This window comes from Carassius carassius, chromosome 28 (genome assembly GCF_963082965.1).
Source record: "Carassius carassius chromosome 28, fCarCar2.1, whole genome shotgun sequence".
Lineage (NCBI taxonomy): Eukaryota > Metazoa > Chordata > Actinopteri > Cypriniformes > Cyprinidae > Carassius > Carassius carassius.
The window spans coordinates 8635315-8653073 of record NC_081782.1 but is presented as its reverse complement, the minus strand read 5'-3'; the positions used below and the strand labels follow the sequence as shown (position 1 = coordinate 8653073).

The following is a 17759-nucleotide window of genomic DNA, read 5'->3' as shown; positions in this document are numbered from 1 at the left end:
AAACTAAAATGTTGAGAATAAACACACTTGTGTCATGCTCAATTTATCTCACTGGAAAATGATAGTTAGAATCAACAGTGGCTTAGGTCAGAGAGTAATGCTTGTATGATGTGATCAACGAGGATTCGAGTGCACTTTTGGCTGATCTTGCTCTTCTAACCTTTCTCATCACATATTAAATCGTAAAAAAGTGGAAATCAATTGCCTAACAAGTGTTTAATAATAATGTTTTAAATATGTAGGTTTAGATGAAGGTAGGCTGTTGTCAAAGTCATGGACTTGTAGATGTGTTTTTGTTCCCACGTGTTCTATGATCTAGTTTCCTGTCTGTATGTGATTATACACTTTTCTTCTAAACCTTCTATGCCTTCATTGAGTGGGTGCTGGTGTGCTGTGAATTGCCGCTGACAGTGCACATCACGGATGACAACACCAGCCCAACTTCTAAACCACAACCCAGCCAAACCCCAATGTGTGGAGCTACAGCCAGAACCCAGCACAGACGGAGAGCCAGCAACTGCTGTGACTGACGAGTCATCGCTGAAAGGAGTGACAGAGCTGTTGATCAAGTGACGTATGATCAGGTGCATGAGCCGGCAATGAAGTCTGCTGCTCAAAGTATCACAGTGGAGCCTGAATGCGTGAAGGGAAGCACTATAGTACCAATGAGGGTGAGCTGAGGCTGGACTTGGAAAAGGACTTGGTTCTGTCTTCCGTCATCATCTGCCTGTCCTGTTACGGCCATAAAAAACAATTATTGAACTCCCTGTCTGTCCTTAACTGTCAGCCTGTCTTGAATTACCAGTCTGTCCTGTTATGACAATGGAGGTCCGTCGACCCAGTGGCACCACCATGACTTCTAGCTCCCTTATCTCCACCGTGGCCCGTCAGTCCACCAGCTCCACTGGGCTCCCTCATCTCTCCTGCTCCACAGCGGCCCTCCGGATCCCAGTCTCCACCTCGGTCACCAGAGCTGTCTGCTCCTCCTTGGCTCGACGGCTCTCTGTCTCCACCTCGGGCTCCACCACTACTTGCTCCGCTGCCTGCCGGATGCCCCCCTGGAGTTGTCAGTCCTTCCTCAACCACTGCTCCTACTGTACCTCCGTCGGCTCCACCATGGGTCGCCTTCATGGCTGCAGCCTGGAGCCCGCCTGGCTCCTTTTTGCACCAAGTCCCCATGAAAGTCGACAGGGACAACAATGCAGAAGCATAATTGAAAACCAACACAAAGCAAGGATCCAGTCTATGTTAAATTCTGATCTGTAAGTCTTTGTCAGGCATAGACATCAAAGGAGGCTTGAGTACCTGCCCTTTTTTCTTCCACGAGAGAAAGTGCCCTTTTGTTTATTTTTTTGTTTTGTTTTATAAATGATTATACGTATGTATATGTGCGTGTGTGTTTCTGTTTGCACACAGATTTTGTTGTCAAACTAAACTAAAAATCAAAACATCAGGTCAAGTCGGGAATTGTTGAGACTGTCTAGTTCCGATGCGTTTCTCCCTTCTGCGCAGGCACAGCACAGTACAGCAGTGTAGCACACATTGATCGGCACATGCACATCAAAGACAGGCATAGAGCCGCAGAAGTAAAGCACTCCCTCCCTTTCCAGTTGTGTTTGTCTTGGTGTGGAGTGGTGATGAACAACAGACTAAGCTACCTGTGCCTCAAACTTTCCGCTAATTAACCAAAAGATAAAAGGCAATTATAGTTCATTTGTCTTGCTAACATCCATGACTCATGAGAGCCAATAGTAGAAATGTGTATATTTATATAATTTCATATAGTTAATCAGTCTCACGCGAAGACTGAAGTTTTTTCCAACAAAAAAACTGCTTGATTACAAATGTAATATTCATTTAACACAGCAGTTAAATAAACAAGAATTTAATTGTTTTAGACACTAAATTTACAGTTTTTGCTCCATTTCACCAACCAAATATAATTCCAATTTGCATCTGAGAAACATGAGGTTGTTTTGTCATCATCATCATCATCATCTGAAAACAGGATAATGAAAGAAACTAATTTACCTTGTTCATACTTTATGTAGAATATGTGGTCAAGTAAACCTGTACATTTACTTCAAGACAATCTGTACTTTTCGAGGGATTGGTGTAAAGAAAACATACATTTGTATAATTAAAATCAAATGTGTTGCCAAGCTCATAAACAAAAACAAACAATATATATATACTTTTTAGTTATACAGAAATTGTGCAGAAATGTTATACTTCACAATTAATATTTTGGTCATTAAAATAACATTCAGTTTCAATGTATTAAAAGCAGTACAAAATGGGTGAGTTAGTTCATCCCTTTAGTTAGTAGCCTATAAGAAATGCAAGAGAAAAAGATCAAATCCTGTTATGATTCTGTGATCCAAATGTTGTAAAATTAATGTAATATTGTAAAATCTTTTTCATTTAGCCATCAGATCATCATGTCATCAGGAAACATCAGCTTTGTTAAGGACTTTTTTATTGTTGGTTTTCCTGGGCTTCCGCCAGAATACTATGGTGCAGTGGCTGCTCTGCTGCTTTTTGCCTACACTGTTAGCAATTGATGTAATTTTACAATACATTAAAAGGTCCAGTGTCCATATTAGTATAATGTTATTTTAAGGTTAGTAAAATGTTCCTGCAACATTCTCTCAGTCATTCAAACACCTGCTGTGAACAAGCAAGAAAGAAAGAGAAATAAGAACAAACTACAACTTTCTTCAGGCACAGTCTTGAACTGAAGATACAAGACTTTAAATCTCTCAACAACTCCACAAACAGCATTACCAGCTTCACTTATAGTAATACTAACCAGAATGATTTTATTTCTGTCATGCATCTACAGAAGTTCTTATTGAGAATTCACAGAGGTTAAGATGTTGATGTCTTATTGAAAATGTTTTTTTGAGATCACCATCATAGAGATCAGGGTTTGCTTCAGTTGTGCTCTTGACCCTCAACTTTTGCTGCAATACTTTATTATGCAGCAGTTACAATTGTTTTCAGAATACATTTCTGCAAATATAAAGCAGATCAACAAGTCTGTTTTAATAGCAACCAACTGACTGCACTAAAATGGTTTAAGTGACCCAATTGATATAAAAATAAATAATTTGAAACACTGTTGTGGTTCGTACACTGATGTTTAACAGTGTATAAATATTGTCTTTGCTAACTTTTTTGTTTAAAACATGTTTTAGGTTATTTATACACTCACAGACATCAACATTTGGCATATGAAACACAACAATGGTGACATGTTTTATGCCAGCATACAAAACATGTTCATGGCTCCCAGCATGCATTGCTGCAATTTTGTTTTTCGGGATTGTCACCACTGTTGAGGATTGTACGACAACAATACAAAATACAACATTTTATTGTATTAATGCTACTGTAATCACAGCAACACTGCTGTATAAACACAGAATTTTATTGTATTAAATCAACAGTATATTTCTTGTATATTACTTGCTGTAAATCCACGGCAATTAGTTGCCAGGAGTTTCCTGTAAAAATACAATACATTTTTAACAGTGTATGTGTGTATCTTAGTGGGGAACGGAATATTTATAGCACTTTTTACTCTAGAAAAAAACTATATCATATTAAACCTGGTTGTAAGTGACTTATTATTCAGCACCACTACCTTACCAAAGATTATTGCTAGATACTGGTTCCAAGATGGTAGTATTTCATTCACTGGTTGCTTCATTCAGATGTATTTTGTGCACTATTTTGGTTCAGTCAGTTCTGTTATCCTGGCAATAATGGCCTTTGATAGGTACATAGCCATATGTAATCCCCTAAGGTATCCTAATATAGTCATAAAGTTGAACATTTTCTGTCTTTGTCTGGCTGCATGGGTGCTAACAAAAACACGTGCCCTTTAATGATGGCAATAAGGGCTTACCCTCTGCCTTACTGTTCAGGAAACACAATTATACACTGTTACTGTGACCACATTTCTATCACATCACTTGCATGCACTTACAGGGCACTGTACAAAGTTCCAACCTTTGCATTTGCTATGGTTGTGTTGCTCGGTCCCCTGGCCTTCATAGTTTTCTCTTACTGTGCCATCATTGTGGCAGTTTTGCAGATATCGAGCAGTCAAGGAAGGCTGAAGTCTTTCTCTACCTGCAGTCCATATGACATATGGATATCATCACAAATTAAAAGTACCAAAAAACAGACTCAAGAATTATATGTTTTCGAAGCCTTTTAATTCAAATTCAATACACTGCGGCAATCTATAGAATGTCCTTTGATATAGTGACCTTTTTTATGTGTGCTTTGTTCACAATTATTTTTTATTTACAAACATCAGATGTTTAGATGTGTCCAAGCCTGTGTTAATTCAGCATCTTGTTAGAATGATCAGTGATGACTTTGGCCATTTCTGAGAGGTTATTGAATTGCAGTAACAATGAGGCAGCATAGTTATGTCATATTAATACAATAAAACATGTTAACTGTATATGGTCAAAGACTATAGTGACTTTGATGTGGTCGTGTGAATTTTGATTACTTTGGAGCATAGGCGGAAATCACGGGGGGTCGGGGAGGTCCGGACCCCCACATCTGAGGGTTGTCCCCCCCTAAAATATAATTTAAATATGTGTATTGTAAATAATATAATGATATATAGTTAAACTAATTGTGTAAGTAGTAAAACAATACAAATGCTAACGGAGAAACAGCAAAAAAAGTTTTAAACATCTCGAGTTCCCCCTGCTTTGCCTCACATTGCTTTGGTCCACTGCCTGCTCCCATTTTTATCTCACCTCCCCACCGACACACACACAGTCTTGTACGTTAGATTAGATTAGCGCGGGTGCGCATTTAGATTTTCCCGCGTTCACTATGATTTAGTCGGTTTCAGTGGCGGCTCGTCCATAGACAGTAAAAGAAATGGACACAGCAACCCCATTGGAACTCAATTGAGACAAGTGAAGCCCATTTTTAGCTATTTTTAGCACTTCCGTTTCTGACGCGCAGACTCAAACTAAGCTTGATGACGTCAGCAACCTGTCTGACAGATGTAAATCTTCTAGTATACATTGTCGTGTATCTTTAGAAATAAATAATGGACAAATGGAGTATTTAAACGCCTCAGATGTAAAGTTATTCGCTGTCAAAGTGACGCCAAAATGAATGGGAGTCAATGGGATGCTAACGCAAGTGAAGTTCTGGTACAAGATGGCGGCACGCGGCCGACTTCAACTTCCGGTCGACTTCCTTACCGCCTGGGCTTGTCGGGTGTGGCAGGGGAGGCAAAGTTTTCCCCAAATTTTGAGGTGAAAATGAGGAAGATTTAATGTTAATAAAATTCACTATTCATTTCAGTTCATGTCTCAGAATGTATATAATTTTGTTTGTAATTTCACAGTTGTAATACCATTACATGAAACCTCCGCTTTTCTATCGCGAATGTGGCGAATCTGCTGATGTAATTACAACCGCTAAGTGAAAGAGACGGGGAAGGGGAGGGGGAGGCCAGGGGAACCAATCAGCATCGAGTGTTCACTTTCAGTGCTGAGGAGTGCTGAGAAAAGTAACTTTATAGAGGATGCTAGTCTCCCTTCTGGAATATCAACCCACCATCATAGAGACATAAATTACGTGCTATTAGTTTGAACGTCTCCCGGAGCGGCTGGGCTGATAATTTACCAAGTGTTTATAATGAGTATTGATATAGAATATATTTTCTTTACGGTTTCTGACTAAAAGCCACCAAAAAGGCATTTTAAAGTGGATAAGCAAATATATGATAATAACAATCGGCAGGGATCCCCAGACCAATGCAATTAGTTTGCCTCCTCTATTTTAAAATCCACGAGCCGCCACTTATCGGTTTACTTCATTTAATATAGTCAATCTAATATAACATCATACTAAGAGTGCAGTTGTTCTCCAGCTATTAGCATAACAAATGTGATTTAGATTTTTATAAAAATTGAATAAACAAGAAGTTAATATTAAGTGCATTTTAGGCACCATATTTCCTGTTTTAGCTCTATTTCACCAATGAAAAAAGTTGAAAACTAATCTACAGCAGTAACAGCACTAATTTTGAGAAACACACTTTTTGAACAAATCAGTCATTGACGTAATAAATTATTATTTTTTGTTTTTCCCCTCTCTTTCACGTCTATACTGATCTCACTATAGTTGTGTGAGGGTGTATGTCTAAGAGTGTGTATGCTTTCATTTTGCTAGGCATGGCAAATGTTTTTATATATGCAGGTTTTAATTATAACTGTGAAGCAACAACATTGCTATTAAATGTGCTATACAAATAAATAAAAGTTGAAGTTAAGTTCAAATTCCATTGTATTTTGGTGGCTTGATTTTGTAAACAACCTCAAAAACTTTTTTACAAAAACAATTTAGTCAGCTTTTTCATTGAACCAGAAAGAAACTTTGAGAAGAAGGATAATGGAACGGTCTCCATGCAATAGTAAGGCTTTCCTCTCTGTACACATATCCTTAAATACAATTTTGCCTGTTTTATTGGTGTCCCCTTCAAAACTTGCTTGTGAGAAATGTTATGTTTATTGTCCCCCCCAACATTTAGATGAGATTTTCGCCCCTGCTTTGGAGCTCCCTAAATTTAAGTAAGTGTAAAGGTGCGTTCCATTCGACCGTAAGTGTACTGCGAAGTGGACTTCACAGGGTATTCCGCCATCTTAAGTGAGATTCCAATCCGAAGGGAGTGAACATGTTCAGTTTGAAGGGCACTGCGCACGGCACAGGGAATAAGGGAACATCGATACATCACTTCACAGGAAGTGGAGAGCGATTATCCCCCAACTGTCATTGCATGCAGCACGTCATCACCAGTCAGAACGGCCATCTTCGCTGACTTCGTTCATATTCATTACGAATTGTAAAAAGGTATGATAATGTAAAAGCGACTAGAAGCAGATGAGGCTCTGCCATTTTTCTTTATTTTACTTTATTTACCTCAGTGTTTACTATATGGCTGTGCGCGGGAAGAAGGCCCACGAGACCGCTATGCAATTATATGACCATTTATTAAAAACACACACATATATACACAGTTAACCAAATAAAAGTTTATTCTATTCATATTTGCATGACAGTTACAGCAGGGCTTCTATTCTGTTAATATTCAAGTAATAGCAGCAATAGTCAATTAAAGTGTATAATAAACATATGTTTTTCAATATATACTGTAGTACTCAATGTTTTTTCTTTTTTATTGTATAGTGTACATATTTTAAATGTGATTCTAAATAAAAATTTAAATATTAATGTAGTCCTATATATTTATGTTATATCATAATCTGCGGGACCCCATCGTTGACTTTCTTTGATGACGTTTGCAGGGCGTTCCAAATGAGCGGTTATTGTCAGTGAAGTCCACTTCAACTGATATACCGTGCTCAGGGAGTAGGGAGCAGTGAACACTGTGTAGGGACCCTGTCGAATGGAACGCACCTTAAGTGTAATTCACTGTTTTAAAAATATCTTAATGTCATAATGTCTTACTGTTTACCATAAATAAATCAACACAAATAGAGTAGCCTACAGTGACTCTGGGTTATTTAAAAAAAGAAAAGAATAAAGGATGTTTACATTAAAAATGCTAAACAAGTTTACAAGGGACACATAATACAATACAATACAATTTATATGGCTAAAATCCCCATTAGGTTGCAAAAGGAAGTTATTACAAATACCTGGTGTAACATTTTGAAACAGTAACAGTATTATGAAACAGTATTAATCTCATAAACTGTCGTTTAGCTTATTGACATTTTGAAAAGGCGTGCATGAATAATTTGCCTTGCAGGAACCAGGATCCAGTGCCAACAGTGAAAGGGCATTTCTAATTATTGTTGTTTATATGGCCTGTTTGTGTGTATCTGTGTGTTTAACTGATTTGTCATGCTCCTGTTCTACTGCAGGAATATAATAGAACAAAGGGTCCATATGTGCCTGATATACGTGTGGTTTTTGCACTTGACCACTTCTTACATGTTTTATAGAGCTTTATGTATAAATCTTGATTTTCGGTACTTTTAAAATAAACGTTTTATTGTTGGTTCACTACTTATATAAGAAATGACCCAATTTTATTAATTTAAATAAGTGATAAGCAGTTTAAGCAATACACATACTTATTTCTGCACCAATAAAATACAATACTTCACGCTTTACCACCACATTAAGCATAATATCTAATTAAAATTACACTTAAGTTTTCCTGAACATAATGAAGGGCACTGATCTTTCACTCATGTCTATTGTTGACAGGATATGACCACTAAATGCCACAGTAGCCAATCAGAATCAGTTATTCCAGACTGCTGTGTAACAGTCTGAATACAGAAACAGAAACTATGGACTCTCTCTTTTCTAGCACTTTAAATAAAGTTGCTCCTTTACGCTTAAGGAAGGTTAAGGAAAACAGTTTGACACCATGGTATAATGAGCATACTCGCACCCTAAAGAGAGCAGCCCGAAAAATGGAGCGCAGCTGGAGGAAAACAAAACTAGAGCTATTTCGTATTGCTTGGCGGGAAAGTAACATATCCTACAGAAAAGCATTAAAAACTGCTAGATCCGATTACTTTTCTTCTCTTTTAAAAGAAAACAAACATAACCCCAGGTATTTATTCAACACAGTGGCTAAATTAACGAAAAATAAAGCCTCAACAAGTGTTGACATTTCCCAACACCACAGCAGTAATGAGTTTATGAACTACTTTACTTCTAAAATCGATACTATTAGAGATAAAATTGCAACCATTCAGCCGTCAGCTACAGTATCACATCAGACAGTGCACTATAGACCCCCTGAGGAACAGTTCCACTCATTCTCTACCATAGGAGAGGAAGAATTGTATAAACTTGTTAAATCATCTAAACCAACAACATGTATGTTAGACCCTATACCATCTAAGCTCCTGAAAGAGGTGCTTCCAGAAGTCATAGATCCTCTTCTGACTATTATTAATTCCTCATTGTCATTAGGACATGTCCCCAAAACCTTCAAACTGGCTGTTATTAAGCCTCTCATCAAAAAACCACAACTTGACCCCAAAGAACTAGTTAATTATAGACCAATCTCGAATCTCCCTTTTCTGTCCAAGATACTAGAAAAGGTGGTATCCACACAATTATATTCCTTCTTAGAGAAAAATGGTATATGTGAGGATTTCCAGTCAGGATTTAGACCGTATCATAGTACTGAGACTGCTCTTCTTAGAGTTACAAATGATCTGCTCTTATCATCTGATCGTGGGTGTATCTCTCTATTAGTTTTATTGGATCTTAGTGCTGCGTTTGACACAATTGACCACAACATTCTTTTGCATAGACTTGAATACTTTGTTGGCATCAGTGGAAGTGCATTAGCATGGTTTAAATCGTACTTATATGACCGCCATCAGTTCGTAGCAGTGAATGAAGATGTATCCTATCGATCACAAGTGCAGTATGGAGTACCTCAAGGCTCAGTACTAGGGCCGCTACTCTTCACGCTTTATATGTTACCCTTGGGAGATATCATCAGGAAACATGGTGTTAGCTTTCACTGTTATGCTGATGATACTCAGCTCTATATTTCTTCGCAGCCCGGTGAAACACACCAATTTGAAAAACTAATGGATTGCATAGTCGATATAAAAAACTGGATGACGAGTAATTTCTTACTGCTAAATTCTGAAAAAACAGAGGTGTTAATTATAGGACCTAAAAACTCTGCTTGTAATAACCTAGAACACTGTCTAAGACTTGATGGTTGCTCTGTCAATTCTTCGTCATCAGTTAGGAACCTAGGTGTGCTACTTGATCGCAATCTTTCCTTAGAAAAAAATGCAGCAGCAAGAGTTCTTACTAGAACCAGGAAGTATGACCATATTAGCCCGTTCCTGTCAACACTGCTCTGGCTCCCTATCAAGCATCGCATAGATTTTAAAATATTGCTTATTACTTATAAAGCCCTGAATGGTTTAGCACCTCAGTATTTGAATGAGCTCCTTTTACATTATAATCCTCTACGTCCGCTACGTTCTCAAAACTCAGGCAATTTGATAATACCTAGAATATCAAAATCAACTGCGGGCGGCAGATCCTTTTCCTATTTGGCGCCCAAACTCTGGAATAACCTACCTAACATTGTTCGGGAGGCAGACACACTCTTGCAGTTTAAATCTAGATTAAAGACCCATCTCTTTAACCTGGCATACACATAACATACTAATATGCTTTTATTATCAAAATCCGTTAAAGGATTTTTAGGCTGCATTAATTAGGTAAACCGGAACCGGAAACACTTCCCATAACAACCTATGTACTTGCTACATCATTAGAAGAATGGCATCTACGCTAATATTTGTCTGTTTCTCTCTTGTTCCGAGGTCACCGTGGCCACCAGATCCAGTCTGTGTCCAGATCAGAGGGTCACTGCAGTCACCCGGATCCAGTACGTATCCAGACCAGATGCTGGATCAGCACCTAGAAAGGACCTCTACATCCCTGAAAGACAGCGGAGACCAGGACAACTAGAGCCCCAGATACAGATCCCCTGTAAAGACCTTGTCTCAGAGGAGCACCAGGACAAGACCACAGGAAACAGATGATTCTTCTGCACAATCTGACTTTGCTGCAGCCTGGAATTAAACTACTGGTTTCGTCTGGTCAGAGGAGAACTGGCCCCCAACTGAGCCTGGTTTCTCCCAAGGTTTTTTTCTCCATTCTGTCACCGATGGAGTTTCGGTTCCTTGCCGCTGTCGCCTCTGGCTTGCTTAGTTGGGGACACTTCATCTACAGCGATATCGTTGACTTGATTGCAAATAAATGCACAGACACTATTTAACTGAACAGAGATGACATAACTGAATCCAATGATGAACTGCCTTTAACTATCATTTTTGCATTATTGACACTGTTTTCCTAATGAATGTTGTTCAGTTGCTTTGACGCAATGTATTTTGTTTAAAGCGCTATATAAATAAAGGTGACATTGACATTGACATTGACATTATAATTTATCAGTATGTTGCATGGTTTTAGTAGCACTTTATAATAATTGATATCTTGAGAAATGTAATTTAAAATGCATTATTTTAAGTCTGAAAGGCTGAGAATTAAATTTATGGTGCAAATATTGCGACAACAATACCGATTTATCTGTTTAGCATGAGTGAATGAAAATCAAACACATATCAGTCAATATTTTCTATTAATGACTAATAATGTAGGTTTGATCAATGTAGAAAATTTTGGGTGAGCGTTTTCAAACTTTGCATCATCTTTGACTGAAAGCATTTTTGCTCCAGGGTAACTTCTTTGTTTGTCACACCTCACCTGATAATGAGCCACTTAGAGACACAGAGACATGTAGAAACAAAATAATGTTTGATAAAAAAAAATGTCACTCAGCGATCATGAAAGAGGCCTTCCTCTTCAGGGACCAAGAACAATAAGTAGCAAATTAGGACTCTGGGGAAAATACACTTTTTATGGCAACTGTTTCTATGTTATTTACTGTTCATCAGCAACAAATAATTGCTTTTATGATGTTAACAATTAATTTCATTGAATGTCACCTAGAAGTTAAACAGTAAAGGTCCAGAGAGACACCATATACATCTCAATAATAATCAACAAAGAGAAGTGGAAAACAAAAACTGATACAAAGACTGAGGCCTGTAATGCTGTTAAAGCAAGATGTCATTAATGGCCTGCTTTGACAGGTAATCCATGACCCATGACCACCTGATGCAACCATGCAAGAAATACCTAAGCAGCCATGCAAGCAGCCATGATGCAACCATGCAAGAAATCACCTAAGCAGAAATTAATTATAATAGGCTATTAATTCATATACCCTAAAGAGATGCTAAATTATTAACATTTAAATCAATTTGTGGTTTAATTGGCCTAGAGACTTCCAAATAATCCCAGTGGAGAGATTATTTAGATAAGTGTTAACACTGTGTATCATTGTATTGTGTCCTGCTGTCTGTGAAGTATATGGAATTACGCATTTACCAATTTTCTTCCGATCCTTCTATCAACACATCTTTACTTTATCACATATTCTATATAAAGTGCATACACATCTTTTTCCTTCATCAAGTTTTCAAGTTGTATCATCTCACTCTAAGTATGACTAATGTACTGTACTACAAACACATGCAGCAAAGCCAGAAAAAAATCTACTGTAAGTTTAAGTGACAGAGTCAGGATTTGTAGGATCGCCTCAGTCTGCTGGGCAAAGTTCTCAGCTGAGTAGCCAAAGAGTAAGAAACCCTTGACTGGACTGCTATTTTCCTCCTGGTCGGCAGGTGGCGCCTTTCACCAGACTCCTCCTGAACACTATCACTCATTATGCCTGATGCATCACACCTGTATCTTGTCCTATTTAAGTGTGTTTGTGCCATGCCTTATTGTTCAGTATTGCGCGTATGTTACCTGTTGCAAGCTAAGTCTGTTTAAGTTTAAGTCTTTGGACCCTTGTGTCTATTTTTCTTGGAAGCCCGGCTTCTCTTTTTTTGTTGTACTTTTCCTAGTAAAGATTGTCTTTTGTTGAAGATCCACGACTCTTTGCCGTTTGGGCCACCCCGAGAAACCAATCTTCGTTGGTAAGGGAGCTCAGGACACTGTGGAGGCTCTCCACACGAGTCCTACCCCTTCAGCATCCTAGGAAAGCATTTCCATCATTTCTGGATCTGATTCAGGCAATGCTACCATCCCAGAGTGCAGCAGAGCAGCCAAATCTTCCTCTTCAGAAAGATCTAGCTCTGGTTGTGGAGTGCAAGTGGAGCGATGGTCCCCCGAGGGTTGGTTCCCTAGAGGGTTTGTCATCAATGTCACCCTCAGAAAGCCCATGCTACTGCCTGAAGATGCCCTCACTTGATTGCTGCCAGAATAAGAACTAGATTGAGGCAGAGGCAACAGAACTCCAGCCCTTTCGGGTAACAGAGCCTGGTCCGCAACTCTGAGATGGTCATCTCCTTGCAATGAGAGCATGGCTCATCCACGAACGGCACCAGGTAACAACAGCTTCCAGAAATGCATTGGTGGAACAGCATCTATACCAAGATGTAATGTCTTCTTTAAAAAGACAAACCACCCGTGAATGCTCTTTTACGGAACAAAGCTATTTCTTGTGTGCTGAAGTGCACAGAGGAGATGGCCACCTGTAACACAAACAGGGGATAGTTCAGCCTAATATGTGCAACCCACTCACCCATTGCACTTCCTGCCTATTTACACTTGTGCTGTGACCAGCGGCAGCGGGATCCAACCATCACATGCTAATATGCATTTATGTGTCGTTTAGTTACAATCAAAGTAAATGGGTCTCTCTATGATCCTCTATTTCTTCGGTCATTGACGTGACATTGAGAGTGACTTACCAAAAGGGAACACAATTATACAATGTAACAGGGCACCATAATGTATTCCAGTCTTCCAGTCACTGTAATACAAACAGTGAAAGTGGATAATTATAGTTAATTATAATAATAATAATAATGAATAATTATCACCAGCAAAAGTAGTGTTACTGGTAGAATATAGAGTTGTAGAACTATGATGTCACGTTGTAGGCAAAAACCCAAAAGCGAGTTAGCATTTTATCACTTCCTGTTCCATTGTCCCAGAATCAATGGGTTTTTTGAATGGAAGTTTGGTTAAATCCCATAAAATAAGGTCAGTGCTTCACATAAGCTCAAGATACTTTCACGTTTTATTCTACAACATAAAACACACCAGTTAGACCCCAGTCGTGACTTTTTAACATTTCGCACACTGTGGATAACGAAAGCTTTCCAATATGCACGCCACTGAGTGAGTGACGTCTATACTTCCCGGTCAGAGAGCACCTGTCCATCAAAAGCTCACTATCCAATCAGATTAGACCACTGTTAAGCCCACTCCCATGAGAGGTTTGTTCAAAACATCAAACGAAAAACTGCGGAGCATAAGTGAAATCTGTGGCAATGCATTCAGAATCCACGATTAGCGAAAACTAATCTTTTAAAAACATTAACAAAGAATGACACATATTTGAAGAACCTGTTAAATTTGTGCGACTGAATTAATTTTTTACCCTAAACCCTTGCAGTCTTCCTCTGAGTCTGCACTTTCGTGATGTAATGCCGCTTTGACTGTTGGGTAGAAGTCTGCTGCGGAGCTTGCCCCAGTGCGGGCAATATATCCATGTGGCGTGATTCAAATGAGTCACGCTGTTTCATTCCGCTTTTGGCACATAAACATTATATCCAACATTTATCAAACTCATGTAATTTTATCGATTATCATTATCGAATTATCAGCCAGCCCTATCAGCAAGTACTGGTGTCAAGATGGAATCATTTCATTCTTGGGTTGTTTTGTTCAGATGTTCTTTGTGCATTATTAAGGCAGTGTTTGTTAAAATTTTCTGCTCCACAATTTGTTATCCACTTCAATATCACAGTATCATGACAAACAGAAATGTATTCATTTTGATCCTCGGCTTTTGGATTTTGAATTTGGAAGGACACTTAATGATAGTCATTTGAGCTTATTCTCTCCCTTACTGTACAGAAAACGTCATACACCTGTGATCATGTCTCCATTACAACACTGACATGCACAAACAGATCACTGTATAGTATTCCAGCACTTGTAATACTAGTAGGTTCCTTTGCTGTTATTATATTTTCTTACTGGGGAAGTCGTGGCCTTGTGGTTAGAGAGTTTGACTCCTAACCCTAGGGTTGTGGGTTCGAGTCTCGGGCCGGCAATACCACGACTTAGGTGACCTTGAGCAAGGCACTGAACCCCCAACTGTTCCCTGGGCACCGCAGCATAAATGGCTGCCCACTGCTCAGGGTGTGTGTTCACTGCTGTGTGTGTGTGCACTTTGGATGGGTTAAATGCAGAGCAAGAATTCTGAGTATGGGTCACCATACTTGGCTGTATGTCATGCCACTTTCACTGATCCATCATTGTGGCAGTTATGCAAATTTCAAACACTTAAGGAAGGATTAAGACTTTCTCCACCTGCAGTCCTCAGCTCATCATAATTGCATGCTATTTTCTACCCAGGTGTCTTGTTTATTTGTTTGGTAACATTGTGGTAAAGTACAGTACACATTTTGATTGCCCATTGTTATGATGTTTAACATTAAAGCAGTTTATTTTAAAACAGTTTTAATATTTTGCACAGCATCAATAAACAGGGTGAAATTTATGAAGTGTTTTGGGAGGTTCTGACCCATAGATATGTTTACATAGATGCCTTATTGGATATTGTTTCTATGGAATATTATATGTTAGTCATCCGCCATACTGGAACAGTCAAAGCCATAGTGTGAGCTCTTGACAGCAAGTTGATTGTTAGAAATGGTGTGACGTTTGAAATAACAAATAACTTAAATGTACTTGTTAAAACTTTGACTATAGTCAAAAGTAAAATAAACTGTAACTTAGGCCTGATGTTCACATTGCAGTTTAACCTGTGGTAGGCCTACTGAAAATGGTACTGAATATTGATATATTTCAATGCATTGTATTAAGGTTACAAAATCAAGTTTAGAGACAATAGTAATGGCAAGGACTCAAGCATATTAGTGTCAAAAAAACCAAACTGTTCATAAGATAATCATGAATAAATGAGACAGCAGAAACTCCAAACAACACGTCAATTTGTGGGAGGTCCCTCTAGTCTTATTTGTCTTCATAAACGGTGACTATGTATACCATTGTTAGATGGACATACAAGGAGAAAAAAAAATTTGTTTGTGGATTAATGCAAATAGTGATTGTGAATCTCTCCATCAAACTTAAAATAATGCAGGTTTAATATATTATGCTTATTGCAGAATAATTTCCATGGAGGTAATGTATGTGAATGTGATTATCAATATAATCTGTGAAGAATTTTATAAGAGCAGCAATTGTGCCAGAAATGAAAAGTTTTATATGTTCTTTATTTTGCATTGACAGTCAAATGCTTGTGTAATTGTCATTGCGTTTTAAAATAATTTTTATATTTCAGTGAACTTGCATCAGGTAACTCCAAAGTCGTTCTAGAGTCATGACTCCCACAAATGTCACTGTCTTTACTGAATTCTACCTGCTGGGATTTCCAGGACTGCATCCACACTATTATGGAGCCGTGGGAACCCTTTTGTTCTTTGTCTACTTGACACTAGCAGGAGGAAATATCTTTATCATTTCATTTATTGCTCATGAAAGAAGCCTTCAGAAACCCACCTATTTAATCTTCTGTAATCTTGCAGTGTCTGATCTTGCTTTTGGAACGGTCACGCTGCCTAAAGCCATTGCAAAGTACTTTTTCAATAGCAGTGAGATACCTTTTTATAGCTGCTTTGTGCAGATGTTTTTTGTTCACTACTTAGGGTCTATTAACTCTTTCCTAATGCTATTAATGTCCATAGATCGGTTTGTTGCAGTGTGTAACCCACTGAGATACTGTGTCCTTATTACAAATAAGACTATTTTATTGGCTTGTGGATTGATTTGGATCATCTGTATTTCATGGCTGGCAGTCATTGTTTATCATGCCTTTGATGAGCCCTATTGTGATTCTAATGTAATAACCCAAAATTACTGTGACCAGAATTCGATAATTAAACTGTCCTGTGGAGATGTAAGGCACAAAAAGTTTTTTTCATTTTCATGTGCCATGTTTGTTCTTTTGGGCCCTTTGATTTTTATTATATTTTCATTTATCGCTATTATCACGTCTGTTTTCAAAATCACAGATGTTCAGGCCCGTTATAAAACGTTCTCAACTTGCACTCCTCAACTTCTCATCATTTGTCTGTACTATGTGCCCAGATGTGTTGTTTATGTGCATGATGTGACAATAGCGATATCACCTGGCATTCGTGTTATGTTAATCATGTGGTACAGTCTTCTCCCACCTGTTGTCAATCCAATGATTTACTGCTTCAGAACCAAAGACATCAAAGATGCATTGAAGAAAAAAATTAGAGATAGGAAAGTGAACATGCAGATATGATGCACTAAAAATATTGAAATTGCTTTAATACAATGGAGTCCATTGTTTACACTTTGCCCTGTTTATGTATTTATATAAATTGTAATTCTGGCTTTTCTTACACATAATCACAGAATCAATGACATATTTGTGAAATAGTGAATATTTTCCCTGGTGTACAAACATTTTTAGTAAGTATATTTTATTGCCCACTTTTTATATTATTTATTTATTTATTTATTGCATATAAGTTGTAGATAGAACACAGAGAACTCACTCAATTGTATAGTTTAGTTATGATCTTCATTTAATTCGAAGGTATCTTTCATTCATGAAATGTTCTAACACATTTTATCATTTACTCAACATTTAATAGTCAAGTCATTATCCAGTGTTATATTGTACAATAATAGTAAAAGAGAGCTGAAGGTAAATGTGGAAGTTGGACTGACATGTAAATTAATAGCTAATGCAATTTCTGTTTCTGCCTTGGAATATGTCTAAAATTAAAGTGTACTGCTTCTGTAAATATATTCTTCTATCATGGGACATTTATATAAATACATGCAACACATTAAGTGTATGTATAGTGTAGGCACAGGTTTTTATTAAAACAGTAAAACTCTGATGCTGAACATGACTGACACAGCCCTACATATAGGACTAACAAACGAGACACACCTGCGACTGATCTGATCGCTCATCAGCGCAGCTGGTGCTGATAGGCAATCAGATCAGCGCAGTACACACAGAATGAGCA

At 38.0% G+C, this 17759-nt stretch overlaps 1 protein-coding gene and 1 pseudogene across 1 annotated transcript; both read left to right on the top strand.

Moving 5' to 3' along the window:
* Positions 1–2441: 2441 nt before the first annotated feature.
* On the top strand, positions 2442–16065 carry LOC132107596 (olfactory receptor 2AT4-like; annotated as a pseudogene).
* On the top strand, positions 16026–17552 carry LOC132108388 (olfactory receptor 1E16-like). Its single transcript, XM_059515095.1, has one exon. It carries the CDS (start codon positions 16070–16072, stop codon positions 17018–17020), a length of 951 nt encoding a protein of 316 aa, XP_059371078.1. The 5' UTR covers positions 16026–16069; the 3' UTR covers positions 17021–17552.
* Positions 17553–17759: the final 207 nt, after the last annotated feature.